The 19518-nt window shown below is 40.3% G+C and overlaps 1 protein-coding gene across 1 annotated transcript in view; it reads right to left on the bottom strand.

The window, feature by feature from the left end:
* Positions 1 to 206: 206 nt before the first annotated feature.
* cul4a (cullin 4A) overlaps positions 207 to 19518 on the bottom strand; it is a 19651-nt gene continuing 339 nt past the window's right edge. The window contains exons 1-20 of the mRNA XM_072656824.1: positions 19175 to 19518; positions 17728 to 17843; positions 16032 to 16136; positions 15495 to 15563; positions 14885 to 14958; positions 14622 to 14784; positions 13937 to 14026; positions 13721 to 13803; positions 13568 to 13635; positions 12682 to 12800; positions 9533 to 9725; positions 8433 to 8537; positions 7614 to 7724; positions 6334 to 6419; positions 5802 to 5909; positions 4999 to 5112; positions 4425 to 4530; positions 3760 to 3932; positions 2757 to 2909; positions 207 to 1206 (exon numbers count right to left, since the gene is read on the bottom strand). The exon at positions 19175 to 19518 is cut by the window's right edge and continues 339 nt beyond it. Of these exons, the coding sequence (XP_072512925.1) occupies positions 1111 to 1206; positions 2757 to 2909; positions 3760 to 3932; positions 4425 to 4530; positions 4999 to 5112; positions 5802 to 5909; positions 6334 to 6419; positions 7614 to 7724; positions 8433 to 8537; positions 9533 to 9725; positions 12682 to 12800; positions 13568 to 13635; positions 13721 to 13803; positions 13937 to 14026; positions 14622 to 14784; positions 14885 to 14958; positions 15495 to 15563; positions 16032 to 16136; positions 17728 to 17843; positions 19175 to 19322 (2280 nt within the window). The 5' untranslated portion in view covers positions 19323 to 19518 and the 3' untranslated portion in view covers positions 207 to 1110. The remainder of the gene's footprint in view (positions 1207 to 2756; positions 2910 to 3759; positions 3933 to 4424; positions 4531 to 4998; positions 5113 to 5801; positions 5910 to 6333; positions 6420 to 7613; positions 7725 to 8432; positions 8538 to 9532; positions 9726 to 12681; positions 12801 to 13567; positions 13636 to 13720; positions 13804 to 13936; positions 14027 to 14621; positions 14785 to 14884; positions 14959 to 15494; positions 15564 to 16031; positions 16137 to 17727; positions 17844 to 19174) is intronic.

Raw genomic sequence — 19518 nt, forward strand, 5'->3', positions numbered from 1 at the left:
TAAAGTACTGGCATTCTCCGTTCAGGTGCCTCGAAAAGCTAAGCAGGTATTAGTCTGACCAGAAAACGTGGTCAAAGTAGGTGTCTGATGTGGCTTGTGGTGACGTTTACCTTGAAGCTGTGGCAGCTTTATAAAAAGAAGAAAGAAAAAAAAAGGGGGGGGGGTTAACCACAAAAGGACATAAAATATGCCTCTAGACTCATGACTTTCTAATTAAATATGATTTAATTCTTTTGATATCTTTCTGGACTTACAAAGAATAGAATCTCCTGGTCTACAAAAGTTTCACATGCCAGAAATGTTTTGTGGTGAAGTACTGAAATTAGGTTGGGGTGATAGGTAATGAACACGCAGTTACACACACACACACGCAAACACTCGTAACACAAACACACAAAAAAGTGCTTTGTTCAGCCATAACAAAGAATCATACATCTTTCTTTTTATCTTTTTTTTTATACATCTTTTCAGTGTGTGAAGCCTAAAGAGCAGTAGGTAATTGATGATGTGTGTGTGTGTGTGTGTGTGTGTGTGTTTGTGTGTTAATGTGTAAAATGCTCCCCACCCCCCTTAGCCTGAGTGACAATGGTCTGAAACCATAAAGCCCACAGGATCTGCTGCCATACGTTACTGCGTCTGCACAACCAAACTAACAAAGTCTTGTCTTCTAGAAGCTGTTTTCTATAGACAAATCAGCAGTCAAACCAAAAAAAAGAAAATGGAGCGAGTTAAAGACTGCGAGACAGAGATAAGGAGATAGAATAGACTTCAAAATCATCAGAACCAAAAATCAAACAAAAAGGGAAAAAAACAAAAACAGTGATAGAGAGGAAGAAAAGTGCTTGTTTGTGGAAATCATCGGCTGAGCGTTCACCTCTCGCGTTCCTCCTAACTGTTCACCCCTTAACCCCACCCCTCCGAAGTCCAGAACACTCCCCAGTGTCAACCCTGTTTATCCTTCAGTAAGTACTGCGGGTTTTCGGGGGTCATTGAAGGGTGGGTCTATAAGCTGTCCTCAGGCCAGTCAGCCCTGTTTGCGTGCAGTGGGGAGAGAAAGCAGGGACCCGGTGTCCAGACCAACGGGTTGATCCAGCGTCTTCTGATCAGACCTCAAGCCACATAGTGATACTGGTTGGGGCTCTCCTTGTCCCGCTCCATGTAGTCTCGGTCGATGAGGGACTCGATGCGCTTCTTCAGGTCTCCAGGCTGATGGGAGGAAGTGAGACAAAAGCGTGAGGGTTGTGTGGGTAAGAAAGAGGGTACATGAGTAAACATTGGTGTTGCAAAGCTGATGTGAAGCAAAGTGCGCTGAAGACATCGAGCCGTCGTTCTCTGAACCTGGAAAGGCATGCCTGTAATATATACAGACCCTTTAACTCCAAAAAGGGTGTTGGTCAGTCAATTTTGATGCCAACAAAAATGTTTACATTTACACTAAATACAATTCAGTCTGACTCTGAATGGTACGAAGGCTTTGTCCACATGTATTCAGATATGTAAACAAATGGGTTATTGGGTTTTCATTGGACTAGCTTTACCTTTTCATTACACTGTGACACCGACTCCACTTCCCAATTCAGAGACAGTGGCATCTATGGTAGATTTTAAAGCTTTTTTCTGGTAGAGTCTGTTTGCGAGATGGAGTTGAACATAGTTGTTCTTGCTAGAAAATGTGTTTCAGTTAAACGCTGTGTTTGGTCTATTGCTTATTTGAGTGTTTTAGGGCCATTCTGAGTTGTTGTGTGGATTGAGATAGAAATGCTACCAGAGGAAAACCTATGTTTTCAAAAATATCTGAATACATTCGATTATAAGGATAGCATTAGATTAATGCTGACCCTGAAATGCACGTCTGTAATGTATCTGTTATTTTTTAAATGTCAAATGTTTTCTAAAAAAAAAAAGTGGAATTTACTACATATATAAATAAAAGGTCAATATTTAAAATCTCTTATACCAATATGGCCCCACAAGTCTCTTCCAAGGTTCTCATTTATGGCATCTGGCATTACCCAGAGTGAATTACAAGTTAGTGTCACAGAGGTAGGAGGGTGTAGTGTTAGGAGTGTTATTGCTATAGCTTGGTGTTTTTGCCCAGGCAAAGAATCAAACTCTCCAGTCCTACACACTTTTTTTATATCAACCTCATCAAAGTCTTTCTCTGGAAACCTCTAAAAGTTCACTAAATGTAATGATTTTGAATTGGAGGTAGACAAACCTTGCTAAAAAACACTGGATCTAGACTGTGACCAATCTCATCTCCATAAAACACACTGGATGACACCTCAAACCCACTAAAAACACATTAACAATTCAATGTGGTTTAAAACACAGTATAATTATCATATGGAATAGCAAAAATCAAACCTACCTCACTAAACCCGGAGACATGTATTATCAAATCTCTATTATTGTATAATTCCTAAAATCTCGTAAAACCCTGTCTCGACAGACACACACATTATAGCCACCAATTAGCATGATGATGTTGCCCATAATAACTGGTGGCTATCTGGCAGCTATTTACGATAGTTTCAAATTATCATTAGCCACACCAGCTTATTTGGTTGAGCTATGCCTTAAAGACCAAGTAATACTTTATTCTATAACAAAGCATATACACAAGTTATGCACTTATGAGAAATGACAGTATTGAAGTTTGAGAGGCCTAAACCATGTCATACACCCCTGACAATGGCAGACCATGGCATAATCACTTGTGTGCATGATCCTTTGTAAAGCAGTGAGAACTGTACCTTGACAGGGAACTTGAGCTGGTTGTATAGTTCTGATACCAGCAGGTTGTGGCTGAGGGTCTTCCTCATCTTCATGATCCTCACTACTGCAGCGTCTATCTGATACTGCCTGTCTTGGAACACTCGCTCGGTTGTGCTCACCTGCTCCTCCACCTGGGAAAAAAAAATACAATACTTAAGAATAACAGAAAACATATGTCAAAAAAGGTTGGGGACATCATGATTTTTACTGTAATTTTAATAATGTATTTTAAAACATTTAGACCGTTAAAAATTGGCAGCACCTTTAAAAAATCTTTAATCAATATTTCAAATGTTGTACATACTATATCTAGTTTAGCAGCACTAATCATGATTGCTTTAGGTAATGAAACATGGATGCTTAGTGGATGGCTTAGTAAAGCTTATTGTGCCAAATTGTGATGCAAATTATAATGGTAACGATACTGTCAATTACTATCAAAAGGCTAAGCCCTAACAAAAATCCATTTGGTCAAACAGTGGTTTAAACACTTGGAAGTTTTGAGTGCTGACATCACAACAATGTGGTATAAAAAAAAGTGTGGAGTCTGGCGTTGTTTTCATGGCTTTTGTCAGCTGATTCTTCAGTTTTGCAAATTTACCAAAGAAAAATGCCACAACCTGTTTTTTATTCAATAGGTTAAGTTAATGGAAACAGGCAGAAATGTTCATTCTTATGAAAAGAAATGCCAGTTAGTTATAATTATTAATGCAACAAACTACATTAAAAGCTCAAAATTAGTCATCCTAAAAATAAAAAAGAAATGTGTTTAAGAGGATGTTTTTTCTTTAGCCACTAAGTTTGTTATCACTAAAAATAAACTGCAGAAGATGGTGACAGAGACAAAGGCAAAGTTGTGGACTATAAACACATGCGCAAACAAACAGAGAGCAAGGGGGAGGCAAACGGCAAGAACGTATATGGAGTGACCATGAAAGAGTATGGGTTCAGAAATTGACATAAGGTCTGTGAATGACCTACCGTCTCTTTCATCTGAATCTGGTTGATTTTGATGCGGAACAACTTATGTTTGAAGTCATTGTTGAAGTTGAAGCGATCGCCGTCCTCCACGTCTTTCCCTCTGGGGTTTTTATTAAGCACGCGTGCTTTCCCACAGGCCAGCGACTGTAGCGTGCGTCTTAGCTCACCCTCCTCTGTGAAGACAAAAAAACAAAGTATCAGTTCCTATTCAGTTTAAGGAGCAACATTACAAAGAAACACATTCAAACAGCTCATGAACAAAAGAGTCTGGAGAAGGGACAATATTAACATTCAAAATGTTTACACCCGTTTACACCTTTTAGGTGATCAGATAACCTTCGGAAATTCACCTGATCAGATGAAAAGCCAGGTGTTAACACACCCAGGACACACATCGGATCACCAACATTCGGAGAGGGTCAGAGACGAAAATGGTTAATTATTACTGTTATGGATACTGATTTCTCTCATCCTCTCTTGCTATATAAACATCTCACGGACACTGTATGTATCAACGATTTGATCTATTTATGTCTACATTTTCATACAGTGCTTGTGCCATCTGAATTTAGGCACCAATTTCATCTAAAACATCTGTAAACAGTCTGCATTTGTTGTATTATGAATCACAAAAAGGAAAATTTAAGCAAAACAAGCATTTATACCTATTCCTGTAGCTGTCTGGATCTCCTCCAGCGTAAACTCCTCCCCCTCATTGAACATAAGTAAAACAAGGGTCTGGAAAAGCGATACCTGCACCTCCTTCTTACCCTACACAAAGAGACAGACAGGAAAAGGGGTAATTAACACACACACACACAGCTCAATGCTGTGCCCCCTTTAGGCACCAACAGGTTCATATTCATCTAGTCTTTTCTACTATTCTATTGGCAATACTTCTCAACAAGGACAAGCTGTGCGTGAGCAATGAGTGCAACTTAAAATAGCCGAATGCATTCATTAGATGGGGTGTCCACAAACACTTGGACATAAAGTGTCTCTTTACAGAAGTCTGCTTCTGCTTCGTTTTACATCGGATTTAGGAGGTTAATGTGTCGTACAAGTAATAAAAAAGCTTCTAAACCAGCAAATCAGCACTATGTGAAATCAACACAGTTTGATACAAAGATTGTGTTGCAGTTTTAGTGTTTAGTATCATGCAATCTCAAATAGACTTGCTTATGTGGCTTAAACAGAGAATTGGGAAAAATGGTGCAACCATCACTCAAGAAGACTGACCTCCTTAAACTCCGCCTTAAGTACTGCATGACCCAGGGTTGGCTGCCACTGAAGCTTTCGTCCACTGTGCTTCCCCAGATAGAACATCTTGAACACCTCCTGAAGCTTCACCATCTGATAAATCAAAGGCACAAAGTCGCATGTGGCACAATGACTGTAATACTTAAACAGAACAAACTGAAATTTAACCCCATTAACAATGATAATCTCATAACAGTGGCACCCATTAAGGTGTACATATAGGTTGCAAGTAAATGCTGAAGTTAAAGTTGGTGTGTCAGAAGCAGGAAGGAGGGCAAACATAAGAATCTAAGCCACTCAGGGCCAAATTGTGATGTAGTCGACTGGGTCAGAGCATCTTCAAAATGTCGGACAGGTCTTATGGTGAGTTCCTGGTATGCAGTAGTCAGTACCTACCAAAAGTTGTCCAAAAATGACCACCAGTGAACCAGCGACAGGGTCATGGGCATCTATAGATCATTGATACGATCCATGGAAGCCCCACCTCACAACTTACAGGACTTAAAGGATCTGCAGCTAACGTCTTGGTGCTAGATACCACAGCACACCTTCAAAAGATCTTGTGGAGCCCATGCTAGAGCTGTTTTAGTGGCACAAGGGGCGCCTCCTGAAGATTAGGCAGGCTGATAAACATGTGTTGATAATATAGTTATTTTAGCTTGATCACAAATATCTGAACTGTACCTACTTATTTAAAAAAAACAAAAAAAATGATTGGATGCTGACAAAAAGCTGACAGGACCGCTTTATTTTCTCTCTCACTTTCACACAGACACACCAACCTCAGAGGGCAGATGGACCTCCATTGGGGTGTAGGTGGGCCAATAACCCATGGTGAGGATGTTGACAGTCAGCTCTATGTTGCTGGGTTCACTCTGGTTCTGCATGTACTGAAAATGACAAGAAACAGAAACAATGACTTCACTCACAGGAGCCATGTGTTAGGCCAGTGTTCTCTGCTTATAAGCAGGGTTCTAAACTCCTGAGAATACCACAGCTTTTTTTTTTTTTAACCACATGCAGATGCAACGCCTTACTAATTTCTGTGAAAGTCTCGATTCAGAACAAGACCCTTGTCTCTTAAAAAAAAATAAAAAAAATAAAAAAATAAAAAGAAGTGTGTAAAACCATTAGAAAACAGTTTGACAAGTTCTGTATCTTCTATCAAGATCTAAACCAAGAGAAAACAAAACCTACGCAGCTAACTGAGGCAAAAGTCCAAAGCAATGTTTAAGGGGAAAACACAAAGCTCTATTTACATCCAAACACACACTTGCATGAAGGTTTTTAGAGGTGGGATTAAAGAGTGGGTACCTGTTTAAACTGGATCATAATGTCTTTGGACAGCTCCATATCTTTGAACATGCCCTCGAGCTTGCTGGTGAAGGCAGCACCACACTCTACAAGAGACCACAACCACACGTCATATCAGCTTTTTAGAGGTGTCTGAGGGTATGCAATTAACTGAGTCATATACCATGCTCCATTACTCTGGCTTACACTAGAGCTTCTGCCGATGGCAGAACGTCTCCATCTAGACTGTAATTTGAGCATGTAGTTCTTATAAGCTTTAGTGTTCGCAGATAGGGAGGATGTGACTGCACAAGGTGATTATTATCTAATCTGGAGATCTTGGTCTCCTTCACTGCAGATCACTCTAAAAAAATACATGTGCAAAAATATATATTGGTAAAATGATGTTCCTGCATCCTCATTCATCAACTTTTCTTTTTTGCTTTTTTCTTTCTTAGATGACCCCATTCTTGAAGTGCAACCAGCCGGTTGACTTGCCCTATTGAGGTAACTCTAGGCATGAACTAACAATTATTACAAAATGGTCACTGTAATGAATCAGAACCAGATATACATATACATTTGCAGCCGCCTATCTAGCTGTATATAGCTATAGCTAGTCAATGCATGGTGTTCTTCAAGTCGTCGTGGCCATGATGGCTAGGGCAGAAATAAAGAGTATAACTAGCTCATATTAGATCATAAAAAGTAAATGGCCAAGAGATGCCTATTTGGAACACACACAAGTCAGTCTAGTAAGTGTTTGTTTTGAGCTAACATTCACACACACCACGTGCACAACTCAACTGCTATAGAACTGAGCTTCATTATGGTCAGTCAGCATTATCACAATTGAAAAATTATGCTGTAGGTCATAAAAGAAGCAATGAGGTTGTGTGAAAAGTTTATAATTGCCTGTTGTACTGCTCTTTGAACAGTTCTTGACTATGGGGTCTTGGCAGACAAAGAGGAATGCTTTGTCAGTTAGCCAGACAGTGTGCACTCATTCTTTTTTATTCATTAAACATGTGACTTTAAAGCTGTGTGCTATCAGATCACTGCTACACAGCGCTACAAACAGGGTCAGTCCTGGTGTTAAACCACAGCTGACTTACTCACTTCCTGCTTGAGTCATCATGTGACTTCAGGCAGCCTTATGCCCTACGGTTGGGAAATCAACTGGTGGGGTTTCCACAGTTCCAATCAAGCAGCTACAACCCACTGTGGCTTTGGTCAAAAGTATTTCCTTCTTACTTTCCCTCCAAAAGCACCAGGGTGAAAACATTGAAGGACAGGCTTACCGTGCTTGAGTTTGGACAGCATGGATTTCTCTGCATCGACTGAGGCGCTTTTGCCCACCAGCAAGCGCTTAGCTAAATCCTTCTTGTAGAAAGCTTCAAACACATCTTTACCTGTTTAAAAACACAGAAACATAAGAAAATTAACTTTGGTAATATTTAGGGTATCTTACCACATGGTCAAATTTCTATACACTAGTGTTTATTTAATAAGATTGGAAATAGTACTTCATACTGTGTTGTAAAACTTTTTTCTGCCCTTCAAAACGTGTAGATTAATATGCTTAAAAAAAAAAAAAAAAAAAAAAAAAAAAAAAAAACTATATGTAGACCAGAATGCATTGCAAGTCTCTACGGTACTAAGCAACAGACATTTAAACAAGTGAAAAAGCAGCCACACTTTGTGAATTTCAGATATTCCCATGTAGCAACATAACGGTCAAAGATTATTCCATGAGCAGCTCGGTGCTTTTACTGGTTCAGAATTCAGTTTGTGTGTATACAGAGCTTTAAACACAACCATTCACATGTATCATTAATGATTCATTTATGTTTTTAGCGAAACTAAATCAAAAACTAAATCAGCCACTCCCTATACAGTACAATACTAATGAGGGAGTAGAGATCCATTCTGGTGGCAGCCATTATTTTTGCACACATCTAAAATGTGTTTTTCATGTACAGCTTCCAAAATTGTGGTTGAATGTTGTCATATATATAGATTCCAGTGTTCTGCTTATATTAAAAAAGGTCAATCATAAGTATCAAAAAAAGTGTACAATTTCAGAAATACACACACACAGAGCCATGCACACACACTACCATGGATAAAGCGGAAGATGATCATAATCTTGTCAAGAATCCTCTCCAGCTCTTCCTCTGTGGCCTCTTTGTTGCCAGCGCGTAGTTTTGAATCCACATATTTGGCTGCAGGAAACATACAGATCAGATCACTAGAAAGAAACACTGTGTATAAAACGATAAAGGAAGACTGGAACTTTTAATGGGTGCAGGAACCAACTGTAAAAGCAAATTTAAAGGATCACATGATGCATGGCCTGGTCCTGCCATGTGAACACAGACCTTGCAAACACCTTTACTTAAATTAACTGCTGACAACTTTGTCCAATAAATGTGTGTCTACACTCACTATTAGTGTTCGTACTATAGTTACAAACACTCACTGCAGTAATTTAAACTCTCAACCTCTCAATCATTGCTACTCCAGGCTTAGTGCAATGCTAACTGCACCTAGAAACTCTCCTGTAATTATTGTACCATCCATGTGCTTCTTTCACTTTCAGTGATGGTTCTCAGCTTGTCCAGAACAGCATGTGTAAAATGGGCTCCTTAAGAAGTGGCTTACAAGTATTTTACTTTCCGACTATAGGGGAGCCCATGAGCAAGAAATATTAACACAGAGATGCGTTTAGGCACGTTTACAAACATTTGAGAAGGAAATTCCCAAATTCTTAAAAATTAATAATAATTTTATTTTAAGAGTGCGGTGCTTGTAATTTTTAACCTAATATTAGTATCAGACAATTATGTCAATACTGACAGAACTGCCGGTTGTCAACATCGCCAGGTAGTACTGGGTAATCAATATATTGGTCAGGTTCTAGAAAAATAACTGCATGAAAGACATGCTGCTGATGCTAATTCTAAAGAGATGGAATAATATAGTGACCAAATATCAAGAGGAGCCCAGGAGAGAAAGAAAACCAGGGAGGAAAAAAGGGAGTGTGGGCAGAAGGGTAAAGTGCTATTACATGATGGGCATGGTTATTTGTATTATATATATATATATATATATATATATATATATATATATATATATATATATATACACACACACACACACACACATACATACACACACACACACACTATTTGTATATATAAAAAAATCTCCCTCTTACCAATTAGCTCTGCTGGTTTGTTGGGTCTTTTGTTAATGAAGCTCTCGAAGGCCTCCTTCATGGCATTGATGAAACTTTCATTCCTCTGGAAGCAGCGTTGGGCCACGTTGTCCATTTTGTCCTTAAAATCCAGCAGCTCCTGCACCATGTCCTTATCTTTCTCTGGAGAGCCCACAATCTCGCCCCCAAAACTCTGCAGGAGAAAGACAACACTGTTTGGACAAGATACAAACTGGCCAGAAGTCAGCTAGAACTGGACCTCCCAACCATACTGGACAAGTAAAATGATAGTTGAGCTGACAAATTACCATGAAACATAATCAGCAAGAGCGGTCTTTTGCAATAAACAGATGTGCTAGTTTGCTAAATAATAATAACTATAGCCCATCTGAGGTCAGGTAATTTATCAGCCTCCTATGCATCATCTATCAGATAAAAATAACCAACAAGCCACTTCCTTCGAAAAACAATATGCCTGGTTCAAACATTTTACTGGTATACATAGAGACTGCAGCTATGGCTACCATCTAGCCCAGGGGTTCCCAAACTTTCTTATGCCTTAGGTAGTGTTTGTCAGGCCACCCACCAAATATTTTATGAAGTTCACAACTTTTATGGTGTCAATATGCATTAACTCGACTGTGAAGAGCGATCAGATGAATTGCAATTAATTGCGAAGTAATTCCTTGCCATGAAAATAAACGTAATCACTAAAACTACTGCATTTCAGCCCTGCCACAAAATGGCCTGCTACCATCATTTCAGTGATCTTCTCGTTAGCTGAGGAGGAAGTGATAACAAGGACAAGGTAGCTGATCATTCATTTATTGAATCATCAAGAACTTCAAGGAGAGAGGCTCAATTGCAGTGAAGAAGGCTTTAGGGCGCCCAAGAAAGTCAAAAACAAGGGCCAGGACCGTCTCCTAAAGAGGATGCAACTATGCAGTCGCAAGCTCTGCGCCACCAGTGCTTAGGAATGGCAGAAGGCAGGTGTGAGTGCATCTGCACACACAGTGAGGCGAAGGCTAGAGGATGGCTTGGTGACAAGAAGGGCAGCAAAGAAGCCACTTCTCTCCTAGAGAGAACACATCATTAACATTTTGGGTCCATGGCCAGGAAACTCCCCAGAGTGGTGTAAATATACATGATGAAGGGGAGAGTGACCTCAATGACCTTGTCAGTGGTCCTCGATATTTGCTGTAGGGTCTTGCAGTCAGACATATTGCAATCCCCAAACCAGACATTAATGCAGCTGCTCAGGATGCTCTCCACAGTCCCTCTATAGCACATGGTAAAGATTGGATGAGCTTTCTTCGCTCTCCTCAGGAACGAGAGGCGTTCTCTTGGCTATGGAGCTGGTGTTGAGGGACCAGATGAAGTTCTCTGCAATGTAAACACAGAGGAACTTGGTGCTCCTAACAATTTCCACCCTAGTAAGAGTGGTCACCTTGTATTCTCCTGAGGACAACAACTATCTAGTTTTATCCACGTTCAGAGACAGGTTGTTGGTTCTGCACCAGTCCATTAGCTGCTGCACTGCCTCTCTGTATGCTGACTCGTCATTCTTGCTGATGAGGCCCACCACGGTTGTGTTATCAGCAACCTTGATGTGGTTTGAGCTGTACTTTGCAGTACAGTCATGAGTCAGCACAGTGAACAGTAAGGGACAACGCACACAGCCCTGGGGGGTACCAGTGCTCAGCATGGTGGTGCTGGAGATGCTGCTACCAATCCTGACTAAGAGATCTTAACCCAGACCCAGTTGCAGAGGTACATATACACAGGGATAACGGTGGTGTTCTTGAAGCAGGTAGGGACGACTACAGTGACATGAAACAACTTCTACTAGAGATGGTCAGATCAGTGTTTCTGAGGACAGTACCAATCAAGGGAGGGGCAGCATGCCACATTAACCTTTCCAGGCAACCTTGGTAATCATCGTGCAGTGCTTACAGTTAATGGTGTTTACTCCGTTTTCCCTACAAGACATGGTGGTACACAACACAAATATGAAAGTTTAATTCAGACCCGGTAAAATGGGGGTCTGGAAGCGGGGTAATGGGGTTCTGCAGCCGAAAGTGAGGTCCATATTGCCATCTAGTGGTTAAATAAGAAACTGAACTACCTGAACTGGTCCTGTGGCAATTCATAATGCATAAAAATATGGATCACATAACCTGACACTCTTAGGATGGGCAAAATTATCAGCCGATCGCATATCTGGGCTAAAAAAACTCTCAATACAGATACTTAACTGATCAAGCCTGTACTACTTTCTACTATTTAAGATGATCTTAACACTACAACGCATTACTGGAAAACTGAGCTTGGATCAGTAGACAGTAGTGATCACCACTAGGTGAAACCTAACAAGCTATGACAAGGTTCATAGAGGCTAAAATGCCAGTAGTCTTTGGAGGATGTTCTCACAGTCAGACATTTACATCCTGACACCAATTACACAGAACCTAAAAGGTGTCCTGTCCTACAAACAATGAATGCACACTGGTTCTCCTTTCTGGAGGGCAGAACCTGACTATAAAACACTGGATAGAGAAACCTGTTTCTTCAGAACTTCAAATAAAGAACTTCTCCTTGCCTCTCATCTCCTGACTCTGCTTCCTGTGGTGCTCAAGAAAACAACTAAACATAACCAATACTTTCAGTATTATGTGGGTTACTGAAACAAGATTTTTTATGACACAGCTTCTGGCAACCAGCAAAATCTTATATTCATATTAATAATTATAATAATATATTTTACATAATATATATATATATATTTTTTTTTTACATGTCGCTCATGCCTATGGAAAAAAAAGCCACATTGCTAAGTGCTTTAGAAGCGGCAACAGAAGGGGTGAAGACGTTCCAACTTGGTTTACAACATGATTTGGTTGGCACTGCTCGTGTGTCCTCCTTACACTCACAGTTTAAAAACCGGTGGTCTTGCCCTTAACCAGGTCAGTTCCTGGTCGCTTGGTTGTAAGACATCGAGACAATTTTTTAAAGTTTACATGAACTCTTTTTTCATTTTTAGTACACACAGCAAATGGGATTGAGACCATTAGCAAGAATTATCTACTAGTTTCAACAATTAGCTAACAATTTAAATGCCACTGTGGGAGGCTGTGTGTGCATATGTGTACCTTAATGTAATCCCTCCAGAACTGCAGCAATACAGGCAGACCTCCCTTCACTTTACTGAACAGCTGGTACAGCAGAGTCAACTCAGTCACACGATTCTCATCCAGCAGAGTGCTAAGGCCTGAGGGTCAGAAGAGTGGGTCTTCTTTATATAATCACACACATACACAAATGTTGTCCCTCTCATACACACACTCCAGCATTGTCAAATGGGACCTAGAACCTGTAAAATACTGTATATTCAATTTTAAACACTACATTTTATATATCTAAAATAAAAAAAATTAAAGCATGATGCATAACTGCACTAAACAGCACATGAAGTTAATATCAACAGTGTTAGAAACCAGTGATGCTCGACCTGGGATGAAAGGTTTTCCAAAATCAAGATAAAGCTTTCTAGTAGATTCTAGAGCACTGCTGTGATCATTTGCTTGACTGTATTCAAGGGTGTTAGTGAGGTCAGAATGTTGGATGATCACCACCCCACTTCATTCCCAACTGCCCATCTCATCCCAAAAGTACTGGATAAAGAACTATTATTCCGGAGAACACAGCTGCAGTTTGCATCCTTCTAACAGACGACTGGCATTAGGCATGGTGCCAACAGGTTCAGGCTCATCCAGAGAATCCTATTCTATTGGCAGTACAGGGACGCCAGTCTAAAAAACAAAGCTTGTTTCCAGATATCAGAACAGAGCAGTACCACTGGAAATCGTGGGAGCCAATAGTTCAAGCGAAACACAACAGCTTTCAACATTCAATAACATATTTTAGTATTTTTGTAGACCACTGAATTTTCTCACACTCTCTCACAGACGCACACAAAATAAACATCGCTGCTGTCACACAAACACATGCATACACACTATGATGTTTCACACGTACCTTTCTGCAATATGGCCGTCATATGTTCACCCAAAAGTTGCTTTTCTACAGTAGAAATCAGTGGTTTTCTAGAGAAAACAAAGAAAATAGTTATTATTAAATTATTATAACTCATTATGAATTTTCACTGTGAGATACAGAGGCAGAACTTACTGAGTGCTCTGATCTAGATAACTGATAATGCGATCATTCTCCTCCTCTAGCCGGCGTGCTACATGATGCAGGAATTCAGGCACCTAAGTGAAACAGACAAGCACAACTCTTAACAACTGTGATGTGTATATGTGAATCCTATGATGTAATATACAGCAGCATTTTACAGGCAAAAACAAACAAACAAAAACAACACAATAAGCTTGTTGTACTTACATCTCTCTCAAGCATCAGTCGTTGACCTTCTGCGGCATACAAGCGATCAGTCTCCACTAGAAACCTTTGTTCAAATGACTCCTTATACACCTAAACAAGAAAGAAAAAAGAAATACAAAAGATGAGCCTTTAGCAGCAGTAACTGCAGTAGAATCTTTGTATAGTTGTTAAAGGGTCTAATTTTCTCATCACCTTTAATAATTTGTTGAATTCCATTTTTTTTTTAATGAATAAATCCAGTTTTGGAAACTCACTCCACCCCTTATTTTTGCTTTAGATCTTACCCTTTCTTATGCAAGTAAATAATCTTCATATCAAATGTACTAAAAAGTTAATGACTAACTTGTATTTATTAGCAGTACTGACAAGACATAAATTAAGGTGGTCTCTGAGTTTTACACAGTACAGTATTTAAAGAGGTCATAGTCAAAATGTAATAGTCAATTCCAGCATGTTTGGTACTCAAATGTAGAGCTGAGACAAATATCAGATGACATCAAGAACATCAATAATAAGAACAACTGTTGGCAATTGATCCCGTTACAGCTAGCTTGAAGTTTACCAGTCGCATTTACATCACATGACTGGAAGATGAAAAATACAGACAACAGAAACGTTTGAAATCCCAGAGACTTCTTGGTGTGCAACTTTATGACAATTACATTATCAGGCAACCATCAATCACCTGCAGGTCTGAGAGCATGCCCAGTAAGCTGCGCAGGAGACTCCGATCCACAGTCTCGCCATTCCTCTCGTGCTTGATTTGCTCCAAAATTCCCTCCACTGTGCGACTCTGGACCATGCTGTCGCTCACAATGTGTGTCCTAAACAGCTCCAGCCCAGTGTCCCTATAGGATTACAAGCAAAGGTCTTATGGTTACAAAAAGGTCACTTAGTGAAATAATAAAAATAATAAAATAAAAAAAGGGTTTTGCCTGGTTTACCCACCAGATAGAGGGAAGCAGAGAGTTCTGAAGAACGTATGTGCGATCCAGAAAGAGGAAAATGCTTCTGATCATGATCTGGAGAAACAGATAGATACAGGTTATATAACAGCAAAAGCTACCAAAAGCAACCAGAAGCTTTCAATGATAAGTGAACTAATTTTAAAAGAAACCAGCCCATTTCAAACTATCAGAACAGTGTGTAGTAGGGGTATGTAAGAAAATGCCTTTCAGTTCAAAATAACAAACAAATAAACTGATACTGATATCAGCCAACTTTCCATCCAAGCATGCGATTGCTGACCGGCCAATGTTTCTCTCACTTAATCTGAAAGCCAATCAGCGAAGTAGACCATACGGGCTCCAATTCACATTCATTTAGCTTATATATTAAGCTTATAAAATTTGAGGCCTCTCTTAATATTGAATTACTCAACTAGTATCTCACATTAAGTGTAGGAAAGACCAGGAGGGAGATTAAAATTATACATCATTGCAAACTGCCAAATAATTAACGCTTAGAAAATAAATTTATGTTCAATGAATGTAAAGTAAAGTAACCCAGGCAGCTCTACTTGGCTCCCTCAGTTCTAGCACTCATGTTCTTTTCTTACTGTTTGTCTGCAGTGATCCTGCCAGCATCTGTTCATCCTCTTCAGGAACGACAGACTGTCCAGAGAGTCTGTGAGAGCAGGTTAAGGTCTTTACCTTCACCATGAATCCAATCTGTACATCACAACATCTACACTATTAAAAATAAAAAGGTACTACAAATGGTTCTATGAGTAATGCCACAGGAAAAAAAACCTTTGGTTTCATTAAATAAAAAAATAATAAAAAAAAGGAAAGGAGCGGACTTCATTAAACCTTTAAATGGTTCTTCTCACATACATCTCTTCTGAATCTTTATGGAACCATAAATGGTTAATCTATAGCACTGCACAAAGAACCCTTTGTAGCACCTCTATTTTTAAGAGCATACAAAGGGTCTTCCGAAGTTGTTATGTGTGGAATACCTAATATGATGTTGGGTGAACAAAGCTCAATGTTGCCCCCTAGTAGAGGAGCGAACTTAAGGGGACATGGAAAACAAGTAACATCACTGATAATGATCTCCAGTCCCACATCACACATTTACAGAGTAAAGGATATTCTCTAAACTGGTGGATTTGAGCCTGGACGTGATCTTCACACACTTGGCGGAGCTGCTTGTATAACATGGGGGAGACTTTGTAAGAGCAAAGATTCTCCACCGCCTGATAGAAAAAGACAAGAGAGAGAAAATAAGAACACACAATCAATCAGTGCATCAGTGAGATCAGATATCTCAGATCTCAGGTTCATGGACACCAATGTGACACCAACATGCTCACTGACATGGGGGAACAAACACCGTCACTCACAGCAGATTCTCACAATCATGAATAAAGCAGCATTATGAGAGGACTGGTATTTTTGCTGCGGGACTCTAGGAATTGAAGTAAAATTCACTTGCTCCACACTGCCTTACTGGAGTGAAAACAAATTGTGCTTGAGCGCCCCCTTGCGGACAGTCATAAATGTGCATTTGTTGACAAGCTGAGAGATTCAGAGACACAGCATCTGAAGTGAGGGGAGCACATGGCCTGATTTGGTAAAGTAATATCACAGGATTGTACACAAATACTCCTTGGGTTATGCAGCAAGGAGCAAGCACCTTGCTTACACTTTATCAAAGTTTCTTTTTTATATTTATAATATATACCTATAATATCATTTATTTCTAATGTTACTTTACCCAACCCTTGTTCATGTGAACTAGCATAACTAGGAATGCCCCAAACAGTAGGAGAATGATACAACAGTGTGGTAGCTGGAGATGGAGAAGATGGAAAAGAAGAAGAGGGCTGCTGTTCCAGGAGTTAAGCTGTATCTATTTGAGCCTGTGTACAGCTGTGGACTGACGTAACGACTGGTGTTTTCACTGGATGACAGATGGGGTGATGGGAGGGTAAACACGCTGTGATATTACTGGCTAATATAAATTTTCACTGCCCCCTGAACAGCTGTACACAGGCTCAAATGTCAGAAGCCAGTCTGAGGCAGGTAAATGTCACTGCACTTCAATTAAAGGTTACAGAAAAACATGAATTATGCATTTTGAATGTCATGCTTAATAGGGCCACAGACATGAATCTCCATTTTCATTTTTGGTTGATCCAAACTTGTCCTTGACTAGGGCACCATTATGTTCAATAATGCGTCATGGTGTGCAGGAATGTTCTGCTTGTTTACTATTTGACTGCACCACTTGGCACACACCACCGACAAGTAAAGTTACATAACTGTATGAGCACAGCAAGTGACGCTATAACCAATGTGAGCAGAGCAAGCCCTACGGCAAATGTAACTGGTCACACACCAATACTGGAGACAGTAAGCCAAGCATAACTAGATGAGAGAAAGCACATAAGCATGCACAGTTTGCCAACCTTGGTATTGAGATTGTGAATCCTTGGCTTAACTGTGCCAACTGAAGTTGCACAAGCCGGCGCAGTAGAACATCCAGCATAGCAGTGTGTGCATTACAACATCCACCAGCGTTTCAGTTTATACTATTGAATGACTTTCTACACCAATCAAAGTTTAGAGTATCACAGTATTACAGATTTTTCTGACAAAATCACAGTGCATTATTGTTACCAGCATATTTTTTACCATAAAAACAAACAAAAAAATAGACAACAGCAGTCTAATATCTAATGCACCACCTACCAAATCCTTCAGTGCTCTGTCGAGGACATGGGCTTGCACTTGCATTTCCCAAGGACTCTTAGTCATGGCCAGCTGATAACATGATCAACCTACCTGATAAAGCTCCTCCAGGTTGTATTTGATGGAGGTGCTGTTCTGAATAGCGCCGACGGCATCTCGCAGCTTCAGCCACGTGTCCTCGGTGTAGGTTTCTGTTAGCTTGGGTCTATCTGTAAAACACAAGTCAAGCACTTTCAATATGAAGAAAGTTGTTCTGGTACTTCGATTTCTATAATGACACAAAACACAAAGCAGGAATACCATAACTAAAACCTTGAGAATCAGTCCACACGGATGCACAGAGCGAGTGTGTGCTGTTTCAGGCCAGATCTGTAACAAGATTTCATCAGACTCTCTTTTTTCAATGCCCACTGAGGTCAATATGCCATGCTACACTCCTCAGGGTCTGAGTAATGATGATGATGATGATGATGATGATGATGATTCAGTACAGAAACCATCTGAATGTTTAAACGGTTTTTCTCTCTTATTAAACACCTTTTGTAGAAGGTTTTTAAAGGGTTTCTTTAAACAGCGTCTTCACAGAGGACCAACTGGGCTGGACTGTTGTTAAGAGCAATAGAAGCCCCTCTTGCTTGGATGTCACCTAAGGCCTTTCAGGAAGAGCAAAAATATGAGAAACAGGCCTAACTAAGAGCACAGCAGAATTGTACACCAGCCAAAAAGAGCAAAAATATGAGAAACAGGCCTAACTAAGAGCACAGCAGAATTGTACACCAGCCAAACACATGACATGATTTTTATATGAAACTGGAATTATACATATTGTACCACACAGCAGGGGCTCTCAGTTAGACAGATAGAAAGCCTTACAAAGGTAAAGATAATTGGGAATATTGAACAATCAACTCTCAGCTCTTTTCCTTTTGGACAGACTCAACCTTGAGCTTAAGTTATCTGGCTTACCAGACAAATCCTGCTGTGTGTCATCGCCCCTACCACTCAGCCGCTTGAGTAGCTTAGCTAGCTGGATTGGTTTATGAAAGATGGAAATCCTCAGCCAGTGTATAACTATAAATAAAAAAAGTTTTAGGGGCTATAGTTACGATAATAACCTAACCATGAAGACAGACCAAGTGTGCAGAGTTCTGCTTCACCCTACAACAGTGCCAGGGTGGAGGTGCCTGTTAGCAGAGGTCTGTTTTGGGCCAGAGCCTCTCACTTCAAAACAAACAAAAAGAGACTGGCCGGCTAAGCAGGCTAGCGCTAGCCAACATTACTGCGCCTTCATGTGTTAGCTAGCTAGCTACTTCTCTCACTTCACCTGAAGGTCCACCACACTCGGCTGGATATCATTATTTCACAGGCCATGACTTTCAGCTAGGTTAGCAGAGCTTACATAAGCGTTTCAACGGGCTGGAGGTGAAAGAAGCGTTTTTGGCACGGGTAGAAACTTGCGAGCGAGGAGCAGTTAGCAGTTAGCCTGGCCGACGTTAGCCACACGGCTAGTGCTAGCTAGCTAGCTATCTAGCTAACTCACCTTTAAAGTTTTTAATCACCAGTTTCTTCGACGCTCCTGATTTCGAGGCCATTGCCGCAGCAGCCGCAGGGCTCTTCGTTACTCCGTTGCTGTGCTCTGCCAATGCGGAGAAGTTTGCTTTCTTGCTCTGTCGGGTGTCTTCTGCCATTATGTCCAAGTTAGCGAGGCTAGCGAGAGATGCTATGCTAGTTAGCTCGCTCGCTCGCTCGCTCAGCGACCACAGGCTGTCACTGTTTTGTTCGCGGGCGGATTAAACCTCTCGGGCGATTTCGAGCTCAAATAAAATGTAGCCACGCAAAGCTCAGTATCACGGCAAGTGATTATCTATAATGTGTGTGTGTGTG

Source organism: Salminus brasiliensis, chromosome 15 (assembly GCF_030463535.1).
Source record: "Salminus brasiliensis chromosome 15, fSalBra1.hap2, whole genome shotgun sequence".
NCBI classification, from domain to species: domain Eukaryota; kingdom Metazoa; phylum Chordata; class Actinopteri; order Characiformes; family Bryconidae; genus Salminus; species Salminus brasiliensis.